General features: G+C 48.9%; 1 protein-coding gene across 1 annotated transcript in view; it reads left to right on the forward strand.

Moving 5' to 3' along the window:
* The window catches only part of LOC140425201 (dynein axonemal heavy chain 11-like), a 755,586-nt gene that overhangs the window by 189,215 nt on the left and 553,578 nt on the right, over nucleotides 1–12,793 (forward strand). The window contains 2 exon segments of the mRNA XM_072509215.1: nucleotides 5,881–6,039; nucleotides 6,350–6,433. Of these exon segments, the coding sequence (XP_072365316.1) occupies nucleotides 5,881–6,039; nucleotides 6,350–6,433 (243 nt within the window).

The raw sequence follows: 12,793 nt of genomic DNA on the forward strand, positions 1-12,793 counted from the left end.
TCTCAAATTACATCCCTTGTTTACTATGTAAATTAGATGTTATTTTTTCTTGCTCTTCTCAGCCTCTGTTCACTGCTTTGTGGCTGACAATGCCATTATCCCCCATTGCGCCTGACAATGTGCAACTTGAGGGGACTGTCCTTTCACGAATCTACTCCTACCTCATCCTAAATCAGGCAACAGAACTCCAGTAATGGTTTCTCCTCTTGTCTCAACTCTGCCAAGTATATAGTTGAGTAATGGTTGGTACTCATAGATCAGAGAATTTACAGTGCAGGAGGAGGCCATTCAGCCCATCGATCTGCACCGGCCCTTGGAAAGAGCACCCTTTTTAACCCCACGCTTCCACCCCATCCCAGTAACCCCACCTACCCTTTTGGACACTCGGGCAATTTAGCACGGCCAATCCACCTAACCTGCACATCTTTGGACTGTGGGAGGAAGCCGAAGAACCCGGAGGAAATCCTCGCAGGACACGGGGAGAAAGTGCAAGCTCCTACACAGACAGTCCCCAAGGCTGGAATTTCACCAGGGACCCTGGAGCTTTGAGGCAACAGTGCTAACCACTGTGCCATTGTGCCGCCCACAGTACTGGATTAGCATGTCTGAGACAGTGAATCCAAATATACCCATAGCATATTCTGAAAGTGAATTCAGTAATCCGATTTTTGTAAAAAATAAAACTGCTTTATCAATCTCTCTTCGGCAAGGAAAGACCTGCCACTCGTACTAGTCAGTTCTATATTATATAGTTGACTTGATGCATTCTGAAGTGTTTCAATAAATCACTCAGTTGTGAGCAGGTGCAGGATCATGTATGCCTCTTGATACCAGTCTATACTTCACCATTACTGCTTTTGACTCCATGATTTCTCCATCCAGGCAGTGTGCCCGGTGACCATGTAATTGTAGATGTTTTATATGCATTGTAAAATCAACAACAATTTGAAAATTTGACTTAAAGATAAGCATATCAGTTTGCCAGTTTTGTGATGAACAGTGAAAACTAATTACCTGTGAGCAGTGGACCATAAACATTCAAAATCTATGAAATTAATTTGCTGTTATCTGGTCATTTGAGGGGCATTGGTATCAATGTGGCAATTATACCAAAAGCCTGTGCAAGGGTGAAGCACTACAGCAGATAAGAGACAGGTAAATATTACAATCCTTTTGTGCATCATTGTTTTCCTTTGTTATTGAAAGCAACCTTCGTACAACACTCATGAACTTAGGTGCCAGTTGTGCTAGATTTCTCCCGAGAATATGGAGACCCATTGTTTATCAGTGGAGATGGAGATAATTCCATACTTTATTCAAACCGATTCTGTAATCCAACAGCAGATTCATTGACCTACATACTTTTAGTTCTTCAATGCTAAGAGTTCCTTTGATGTTGAAGCGCTAATACAAAAGGTGCAGCCAGCAGCCTCTCCCTGCTTCTTGCCTGCTTCCCTCATCTTTACTTGTACCCTGCTCCAGCTGCTTCTCATGCTTATTTTGTTGGGCATGGTTGGGTTCCATGTCCCCACCCCCCCCCCCACCCCCTGCCCTTGCTTGCTGTGTCGTGGCTACCCTCACCTGTTTTAGACTTCTTAGTTGTTGGCTACAAACAGGTCTTGAAACAACCGAGTGAATGGCTCCCACGTTTTGTGGAAGCCCTCCTCCGACCCTTGGATGGCAAATTTAATTTTCTCCATTTGGAGAAGTTGCGATTGGTCGGACAGCCGGTCTGCAGCTTTCGGTGGTGCTGCTAACCACCATCCGAGCAGGATTCTCCGGCGGGGGACTAGCGAGGCAAAGGCAAGGGTGTCAGCCCTCCTCCCCATAAAGAGATCTGGCTGTTCTGATAACCCAAAGACTGACACTTAGGCAAGGCTCCACCCACATCTCCACCACCTTGGACATTGCCTCGAAGAAGGCTGTCCAAATCCCAACAGGTCTGGGGCAAAACCAGAACATATGGGCGTGGTTGGCCGGGCCTCCTTGGAACCGTTCACATTTATCCTCCACCTCCGGGAAGAACCTGCTCATTCGGTTTCTTGTGTGGGCTCTGTGTATCACTTTCAGCTGCGTTAGACTTAGCCTTGTGCATATGGAGGTGGAGTTGACCCTGTGCAGTGCTTCGCTCCAGAGTCCCCACTCTATTGCAAGCCCTAAGTCCTCCTTCCACTTCTCCCTCGTCTCATCCAGTTTGGTGTTGGCCTCCTTTAGCAGTCACCCATACATGACATCACTGTTTCCTTTCCCTAGGATGCCCGTGTCCAGCAGGTCCTTTAGCAGTGATTGTCGTGGTGGTCATGGATATGTCCTTGTTTTTCTTTAATTGATTGATTTATTGTCACATGTACCGAAGTACAGTGATAAGTATTTTTCTGCGGCCAAGGGAACGTACACAGTGTCATGATATTCAAACACACACATCATGATAGACACACCAACAGACAAATCAGAACACACAACACCACAACCAATGACAGAAAGATATAAAAGCACAGACACGACCCCCGGTGGTCAGTATTAGCTGCAGAGGAGAACCAGGACACATCTATTGCCAAACACACTCAGGGAGACAGCACGTGCAGAGTATCCAGAACGAACTGTATTATAAGAGTTATAATAAAATAGAGTTGTACCACATACAACTGTGTTGGCTCATCTGTGCACCAGAGCACCCAACACCACACACAGTACATACATAGTAGACAAAAGAATAATCAACAGAGTACATTGACAAATGGTACATCAATAAATAGTGATTAGTTACAGTGTGAAACAAACGCCAAACAAAGCAAATACATGAGCAAGAGCAGCATTGGGCATCGTGAATAGTGTTCTTACAGGGAACAGATCAGTCTGAGGGAGAGTCGTTGAGGAGTCTAGTAACTGTGGGGAAGAAGCTGTTCCTATGTCTGGATGTGCGGGTCTTCAGACTTCTGTATCTTCTGCCTGATGGAAGGGTCTGGAAGAGGGCAAAGCCTGGGTGGGAGGGGTCTCTGACAATGCTGCCTGCCTTCCTGAGGCAGCGGGAGGTGTAGTCATAATCAATGGGAGGGTGGCAAGCTTGTGTGATGTGTTGGGCTGAGTTCATCGCACTCTGCAGTTTCTTTCGATCTTGAGCCGAGCAGTTGCCATACCAAGCTGTGATGCAGCCGGATAGGATCCTCTCTATGGCACACCTATAGAACTTGGTGAGAGTCGATGCAGACATGCCAAATTTCTTCAGCTTCCGTAGGAAGTGGAGACATAGTTAGGTTTTGTTGATTATTGCATCAACGTGAGTGGACCAGGTCAGTCTGTTGGTGATGGTGACCCCCAGGAACTTAAAGCTATCGACCATCTCCACTTTGTTTGTACGAAACTTGCAGGAAGTTTTTGATCTGTAGGTACCTTAGTTTGTTCCCTCCCTGTCCCCTGGAATTTTTCTGTCAGTTCTGCAAGTGGTGTCAGTCTGTTTTGGGTGTTAAAGTCCCTAACTCTCAATGTCCCCCCCATCCTGTCTCCACTTTTTGAAGGTGGCATCCATAGTCGCAGGCGTGACGCTGTGGTTGTTGCAGATGGGGGCCTTTCTGGATGTTTCGGTTAACCCGAAATGCTGTCACAATTGGTTCCACAACCGGTGAGTCACTATCACCACTGGGCTCGTTGAGTATTTATTAGGTGGAAATTGGAGTGCCGCCGTGGATAGGGCCCGGAGGAAGGTCCCTCTGCAGGAGCCCTCCTCCATAAGCATCCACTCAGCTTTTGGCTCCTTTACCCACCCCTTTACCCTCTCTACGGTTGATGCCCAGTGGTAATATTGCAGGTTTGGGAAGGCTAGGCCTCCCATGGATCTCGTTCTCTGCAGTCTCTCTTTGGGATCCTTGCGTTCTTCCCTCCCTACTCAAACGCCATAATCAGATTGCCTCGTGAATTAAAAAAGGCCTTGGGGATGAATCTAAACAGGAAGAGGAACCTGGGCAGTATGTTCATCAGGGAGAGTGGGAGTGTGTTCAATCTCTGCAGGTCCCTTTTTACTTCCTCTGTCAGGCTGGTTAGGTTCCCTTTCCAGTCATGAGCGATTTGGATCCCCAGGTAGTGGAATTTGTGTCAGGCCTGTTTAAAAGGCAAACCCTCCAGCTCTGCCCCTCCCTCTTGCGGGTTCACCGGGAAGATCTTGCTCAGGTTAAGTTTGTAACCCGAGAATGCTCCAAACTCTTTCAAGAACGCCATGAAAGAAAGAAAGAAGAAGAAAGAAAATTGCTTACTGTCACGAGTAGGCTTCAATGAAGTTACTGTGAAAAGCCCCTAGTCGCCACATTCTGGCGCCTGTTCGGGGAGGCTGTTACGGGAATTGAACCGTGCTGCTGGCCTGCCTTGGTCTGCTTTCAAAGCCAGTGATGTAGCCCTGTGCTAAACAGCCCCATGATTCCTTCCATGCTGGTTCACGGGCCCGAGATGCAGAGGAGAGGTCATCTGCACAGAGCAAGACCTTCAACGTGAATTTAACTGACTTCCATTTTCACTTTGTAAGTTACATTCGCAATTAGTATTTTTACCAGTTAAGGGTTATTATAATTATTTTAGAAGTCAAAACATGTATCTAGCTCAAAGTGTTGATCTCAGTCTTCCAATTTAAATTGACCCAACATCCTTTTGGGAAAGAGCACTCCAGGTTTTCTGTAACCATTTTCACTCCTGAATGACCTGGCTCTAGTTTTAAGATTGTATCTACTTGTCCTTTCTGAGGTGCAGTGCCCATAACTAAACAAGCCTGATGGGGTCAGACAATGATGTGTACAAAAGGTATATAACTGGTTAACCATATGTGTTCTAGACCTTTTAAATAAAAGCCAACGTTCCTTAAGCCTTTTGTCATGAAGCACACTGATGTTATTTGTGAGGGTATCCCAACTTGGAACACCGTATGATGGGGGTGTATAGTTTTATTTTGTTTTGGTTTGCGGAGACAAGTGAAACCCAATGAGAAGAAATAGCCATTCATCGTGCAACAATTATTGAAGACTTATTCATTAAAGTAAAGAAAAGAACGGGGTGACTCTGCTCTCATGCAATTAAAGTGTATGAATTATTAAACACACATAGTTTCGATAGAATATGCTCCTTGTTGCACAATATATCTTTGATACCTGAAATCTGTAAGTTCCCCCAAAATCCAAATTGAATACCTTGCTGTAGTTACCATACAATGCAGGGATGATACTCACATTTGGGAACCGTCATTTTCCTGGTCCAGTGAAGACATTTTAAAACTGCTGTGTCAAATATTTACTGCACTGCCGTGGCTCTAAGACTTAGAAGGTTGTTTGCTTGACCTTCAGGCTTGGTGGCTGGGAACTGGCCTGTCCACTTTCTGAGACTGCTAGATGGTAACTGCCTCTCCTGGCTTTTCCGCACCTGGACAATTATACCTTTGTTGTTCTTTGATTATGCCTTCTGTGTTCAGCTGTCTGTCCTTCAACTTCCTTCACTCTACATTAACATATGTATATCTCAGCGACCTTCCCAATTGTTTATAATCTGCTTCTCCTCCATAAACTATTTCCACTTCATTACTATCTAAACTGTCATTCTAAACTCGTTACTGGGAGATGCCCCTTTGCACACTGTCTACTGCTGTCTCTAGGCAGGTTCATGACACTTTTTAATTACATTTTATGCTTATTATTCTTTGACAGTGGTTATGTAAATTTTCAAATCTTTGCTAATTGTTAAGCTGTCTGTAAAAAAAAAAAAAAGTATAATACTGCTGCACCATCAGTAACAAAAGTCAATACTGCTGTGAATTGTTCCTTCTGATTCGCTAATATTAACCCTACGGGCAGTAGAAATAACAGTCCTGCGAGAATGCATTGAACTCTTTTCAATTCTGCCATTCAGGCGAACCAGGAGCTTAGTACCCTGGAAGAAATGACAATACAAATGCAAGAATCAGCCAACCTGTTTGAGGTGACTGTTCCGGAGTATAAGCATTTAAAACAGTGTCGCCGAGATATAGTTCTGCTCAAGCAACTCTGGGACATTATTGTATATGTAAAGGTAAAGCATCCTTTTTATTCTCGTGTCATTAAAAAACATTTGTTTGTCATTATTTTTCTTGTAATTTTCATTCCTTTCTATTGGTACTCTTTTTCTATTCCTTCACACTGGGAAATAACACTGTTCAAGATGAGTACCCCTCCATAATAGTCAGAATTAATGTTACCCTGGGACTATACAACAGGGGCTGCATTTTATCAAGGGTAAAACCAGCATGACTGTCTTTTCTTGCCATGCAATGAAATATTCTACTACTTCATGAGAATCCAAAATTTTTAAAGTTTGAATGTGTATATTTTCCATTTAACAGACTAGTATTGATGACTGGACCAAGACGCAGTGGAGACAAATCACTGTGGAGCAGATGGATGTGGAGCTCAGGAGATTTGCAAAGGCAAGGCAGCTTCCTGCATAACATTCTGTTTCAGCCAATTCGGCAAGAGCTTAAATCTTGCTTTCTCGTGCACTATAATCTTAAACACCAAGAGCTGTATATTGCTGTGCTGTTCTATTTCATAGAACATGCAGTGCAGAAAGAGGCAATTCAGCCCATCGAGACTGCACCGACCCACTTAAGCCCTCATTTCCACCCCATCCCCGTTACCCCTCCTAACCTTTTTGGTCACTAAGGGCAATTTATCATGGCCAATCCACCTAATCTGCATGTCTTTGGACTGTGGGAGGAAACCGGAGCACCCGGAGGAAATTCACGCAGACACGGGGAGAACGTGCAGACTCCACACAGACAGTGACCCAGCGGGGAATCGAACGTGGGACCACTTTTCATTTTTAGGGTGTCAACCCCTTCTCTGATTGTCAGTTTACAATTCCAGTTGTGTTTTACATTGTTCCAAGAGCTGGGCAGCTTTGGAGTGTTCCTGATTCAAGCTTCCTTCTCCATTCATCCTCACTCTCTATTTTCAATTAAAATTCAAATAACTTTGATCACAGTATCATATTAATTACTACATTGTTGCTAATTAGTTTGTAGCGCACAAAGACTCCGTGAGACGAATAGAGTGAAGTCGATGAGGCTTTATTAAGCGTGTCTGTTCCCCCGCAGCTCGATAGTAAACTGGCCTGCGGGGGAAGACTCCGGCTTCTTATATTCCGCCTTCAGGGTGGAGCTAGAGGTCAACGGCCAACCAGGACCCGGGATCTGTCAGCCAATGACATTAGGGCTTCCAGTCCCACATGACCCCCAATACATACTACCACATTCACCCCTTGTCAAAAATGAACCCGGCGGGGTGATGCTTCGTATGGTGGTAAGGGTTTACAGGGCTGGTCCTGGGAGGAAAAAAAAACATTCACATGGCAATACAGTATTGTACAATTTTGTCCTGTTGCAACAATTTACAGAGGGTATAGGAAGAAAGCAGAATGTTCTTGTGAAAGTCCATATTTAGTTTTAGATCGACGCCACGAGTCGGTCGGGTGGTCTGGTCGTCCGTGTCGATCGCCTCGGCCCCGGTGGTGGTGGTGCTTGTACCGGTGTTGTCGCCTCCAGGAGCCTTACGGTTTCAGCTTGGGCTTTATTCTTGGTCGGTGCTGAGGGGAGGGGAACCGATCCTCCTGGGAAGGGGGCGGTCGCGGGGTGCGGCGGTGGCAGGAAGGGGGGGGGGGGGTTGGGTTGATGGTGTCGGGGGGGGTGTGCGTGTTGCCGGCGGGCGCCAGATCCCGCAGGGAGACCGTGTCCTGTCGGCTGTCGGGGTACTCCACGTAGGCGTACTGGGGGTTCGCGTGGAGGAGGTGAACCCTTTCGACCAACGGGTCCGCCTTGTGTGCCCGCACATGCTTTCGGAGCAGGATGGGTCCTGGGGCCGCCAGCCAGGTCGGCAGCGACGTTCCAGAGGAGGACCTCCTAGGGAAAACAAGGAGACGCTCATGAGGCGTTTGATTAGTGCTCGTACATAATAACGACCGGATGGAGTGGGGGGCGTCCGGGAGGACCTCCTGCCACCGTGAAACTGGGAGGTCCCTGGACCATAGGGCCAGTAGGACGGCCTTCCAGACCGTGCTGTTCTCCCTCTCTACTTGCCCGTTCCCCCGGGTGTTGTAGCTGGTCGTCCTGCTTGAGGCTATGCCCTTGCTGAGCAGGAACTGGCGCAGCTCGTCACTCATGAAAGAGGATCCCCTGTCGCTGTGGACGTTTGCGGGGTAACCGAACAGTGTGAAGATGCTGTTCAGGGCTTTAATGACTGTGGCCGCGGTCATGTCAGAACAGGGAATGGCAAAAGGGAAGCGGGAGTATTCGTCCACCACAATAAGAAAATATGCGTTGCGGTCGGTGGAGGGGAGGGGCCCTTTGAAATCGAGACTGAGGCGTTCAAAGGGGCGGGAAGCCTTAATCAGGTGCGCTCCATCCGGCCTGAAAAAATGCGGCTTGCATTCCGCGCAGATGTGGCAGTCCCTTGTGACTGTACGGACCTCCTCTAAAGAGTATGGGAGATTGCGGGACTTTATAAAGTGGTAGAACCGAGTGACCCCCGGGTGGCAGAGGTCCTCGTGGAGGGTTTGGAGGCGGTTAATTTGTGCGTTGGCACATGTGCCGCGGGATAGGGCATCGGACGGCTCGTTCAGCTTTCCGGGACGATACAAAATCTCATAGTTGAAGGTGGAGAGCTCGATCCTCCACCTTCAGATCTTGTCGTTTTTGATTTTGCCCCGCTGTGCATTATCGAACATGAAGGCTACCGAGCGTTGGTCAGTGAGGAGAGTGAATCTCCTGCCGGCCAGGTAATGCCTCCAATGTCGCACAGCTTCCACTATGGCTTGGGCTTCCTTTTCTACTGAAGAGTGGCGGATTTCTGAGGCGTGGAGGGTCCGGGAGAAAAAGGCCACGGGTCTGCCCGCTTCGTTAAGGGTGGCCGCTAGAGCTACGTCGGAGGCGTCGCTCTCAACCTGGAAGGGGAGGGACTCGTCGAAGGCGCGCATCGTGGCCTTTGCGATATCCGCTTTGATGTGGCTGAAGGCCTGGCAAGCCTCTGTCGACAGAGGGAAGGTCGTGGTCTGTATTAGGGGGCGGGCCTTGTCTGCGTACTGGGGGACCCACTGGGCGTAGTATGAAAAGAACCCCAGGCAGCGTTTCAGGGCTTTTGGGCTGTGCGGGAGGGGAAATTCCATGAGTGCGCGCATACGTTCGGGGTCGGGGCCTATTATCCCATTGCGCACTATGTAGCCCAGAATGGCTAGCCGATCGGTGCTAAAAACGCACTTGTCCTCGTTGTACGTGAGGTTCAAGGCTTTGACGGTCTGGAGGAATTTTTGGAGGTTGGCGTCGTGGGTCTGCTGATCGTGGCCGCAGATGGTTACATTGTCGAGATACGGGAACGTGGCCCGCAACCCATGTTGATCAACCATTCGGTCCATCTCCCGTTGGAAGACCGAGACCCCGTTTGTGACGCCAAAAGGGACCCGTAGGAAATGGTATAATCGCCCGTCTGCCTCGAAGGCTGTGTACTTGCGGTCACTTGGGCGGATGGGGAGCTGATGGTAGGCGGACTTGAGGTCCACGGTGAAGAAGACTTTATATTGGGCAATCCGGTTGACCATGTCGGATATGTGGGGGAGAGGGTACGCGTCTAGTTGTGTGTACCTGTTGATGGTCTGGCTATAGTCAATGACCATCCTTTGTTTCTCCCCTGTCTTCACTACTACCACCTGCGCTCTCCAGGGACTATTGCTGGCCTGGATTATGCCCTCCTTTAGTAGCCGCTGGACTTCGGACCGAATGAAGGTCCGGTCCTGGGCGCTGTACCGTCTGCTCCTAGTGGCGACGGGTTTGCAATCTGGGGTGAGGTTCGCAAACAAGGACGGGGTTGCACCTTGAGGGTTGCGAGGCCGCAGAGAGTGAGTGGGGGTATTGGGCCGCCGAATTTGAACGTAAGGCTCTGTAGATTGCATTGGAAATCTAATCCCAGCAAGGTGGGGGCACAGAGTTGGGGAAGGACGTTTAGTTTGTAGTTTTTGAACTCCCTCCCCTGCACCGTTAGGGTAACTATGCAGAATCCCTGGATCTGTACGGAGTGGGATCCTGCAGCTAGGGAAATCTTTTGTGCGCTGGGATAGGTGGTCAAGGAACAGCGTCTTACCGTGTCGGGGTGTATAAAGCTGTCCGTGATCCCGGAGTCGACTAGGCATGGCGTCTCGTGGCCGTTTATTAGCACCGTTGTCGTCGTCTGGAGTGTCCAGGGCCGAGCTTGATCGAGCGTAATTGAAGCGAGATGTGGTTGTAGTAGTGGAGTGGGGTCCGTTGTTGCCGTCCAAGATGGCGTCGGGGATGGACAAAATGGCCGTCCCCACGCGTCGTACAGGTCTGGGGCGGTCCAAGATGGCGGCGCCCCTCCCCTCGTGGTGGCCGGGACCCAAAATGGCGGTGTCTGTGGGTCGCACATGGTGCGCTGGAGGGGCTGGGAGCGCTAGGACCGCGAGCGCTAGGACCGCGCGGAGCTCCCTCACCGGGGACAGCGGTGGTCGGGGCCCAAGTAGATGGCGCCGGCGGGTCAGGCGTGGGGCACGGGGTGGGGGTTAGGGGGGCGTTAGGGACGCGCAAAACTCCCTCCTCTCCGTGGAGAGTGTTGGCCGGGACCCAAGGCGGTAGTGCCGGCGGCGGGTCATACATGGGCTGCGGGGAGGGGGGTTGGGGAGCGTAAGCGGCGTGCAGGGCTCCCTGTTCTCCCGGGACCGCGGTGGTCGGGACCCAGAGTGGCTGCGCCTGCGGGTCGTACATGGCGTGCTGGGGGGGTTGGGGCGCGTAAACGGCTTGCCGAGCTCCCTGTTCTCCCGGGACAGCGGCGACCTCGCGGGACCGGCACACAACCGCATAATGGCCCTTTTTCCCGCAGCTTTTGCAGATAGCTGCGCGGGCCGGGCAGCGCTGTCGGGGGTGTTTCGCCTGGCCGCAGAAATAACAGCGGGCGCCCCCGGTGCGACTCGGCGTTTGGACCGCGCAAGCCTGTGGGGTGTCCGGGTGTCCGGATTTCTTCTCATAGAACATACAGTGCAATGTTTCTGCGTATGGAGATGAGGAAATTATTCCAAGGAAGTACTGTTGGACACACTTGAGCAGAGTAGAGGCTGTACTTCAATAAGTCCACCCCCAGCCTGTAGACCAAGTGGTCAAGTGAGATTGTAATCCATAGAATCCCTATCGTGCACAAGGAGGCGAGGTCACGTGGTGGGAGTCATCCCCGGGATCTCGGACAGAGCACAAGTACTGTGTGCAGCTGTTGAGCTTGGTAATAAAATATCTTTGTTTCAAGTTCGATTGCCCAGGTTCGATTCCGGCTTGGGTCACTGTCTGTGCGGAGTCTGCACATCCTCCCCATGTGTGCGTGGGTTTCCTCCAGGTGCTCCGGTTTCCTCCCACAGTCCAAAGATGTCCAGGTTAGGTGGATTGGCCATGCTAAATTGCCCTTAGTGTCCAAAATTTCCCTTAGTGTCAGGTGGGGTTGCTGGGTTATGGGTATAGGGTGGAGGTGTGGACCTTGGGTAGGTTGCTCTTTCCAAGAGCCGGTGCAGACTCGATGGGCTGAATGGCCTCCTTCTGCACTAAATTCTGTAAATTCTATGAAGTCTGTGGTGTCAGTGATTTGAGGAACTCACAACATTCCACATGGTGTCAGAAGTTGGCAGTATGGCACAAGGACTTTGCTGCCTTGACCCATTCGTCTTTGATGCAAATAGTTTTGAAAAGTTCCAGAAGGAGTGGCGTTTTTACTGCAGTGCTGCACTGTCTTGACTAGTCGAAAAAGTGCAGGCATTTATCCTGTTGAACCTCACGAGTCCCAAAGCCGTCAAAAAATTAGAGTAGTTTGTCTCCAGCCAGAGGAGGAGAAAGAAGACAAATAATCCTGAAAAAATTAGAGAGCATTTGTCCTAAAAAAAAACTTAATCTTTGATAGATAGACATGCGTTCAATTCTATGAAGCAGAAAACTGACCAGTCAATACAATCATACACACCCTAAAAATAGTGGCAAAAAAATGTGCCTTACAGAACTCACTGAAGACCTAATCAAATATCACTTTGTTTGTAGAATACATAGCAATTTTGTCCACCAGCAGCCTCTGTGAGAAAAAAGGACTGAATGTTACAAGCAGCCATCAATATCAGTATGTTAAATGAACAACCTGAGCAATGAAGCAAAGATTTTAGGGGGGAAACCAAAGTATTTGTAGTACAGATGGCGCCCTGCTTCAACTGCAGTGGCCAGCACCCACTGACCAAAAACAGCTCGTTTTGCATTTATCAAAAGATGCAATAAATGTGGGAAATGGAACCATTTTACAAAGTGCTGCAGATCCAAACCACAACAGCCCTCCCCTGCCATCAGCAACATGATAGTGGCTTGATCCTTAGGGTTAGAGCATCAGTAAAGTGAACAACTTCAACCAAAGCAGTGAAGCTACAGAGCCAACAATAACGCTATTGCAACAGTGTTGGAAACATCACAGAAAAGAGAGATCTCTATCACCCTCAACACCCTCATCAGTAAAGTGAACAACTTCAACCAAAGCAGTGAAGCTACAGAGCCAACAATAACGCTATTGCAACAGTGTTGGAAACATCACAGAAAAGAGAGATCTCTATCACCCTCAACATAATTAACAGCAACACCAGATTTAATCAACAGCAACACCAGATTTAAAGTCAAAACCGATACTGGAGCGAAGGATAATGTACTCTGCAGCAAAAGCTTATGGGAAGTGGACCCATATGCAGGAGAAGTCTCAGCACCCAGATGCACTTT

The sequence above is a fragment of the Scyliorhinus torazame genome, chromosome 6 (assembly GCF_047496885.1).
Source record: "Scyliorhinus torazame isolate Kashiwa2021f chromosome 6, sScyTor2.1, whole genome shotgun sequence".
NCBI lineage: Eukaryota > Metazoa > Chordata > Chondrichthyes > Carcharhiniformes > Scyliorhinidae > Scyliorhinus > Scyliorhinus torazame.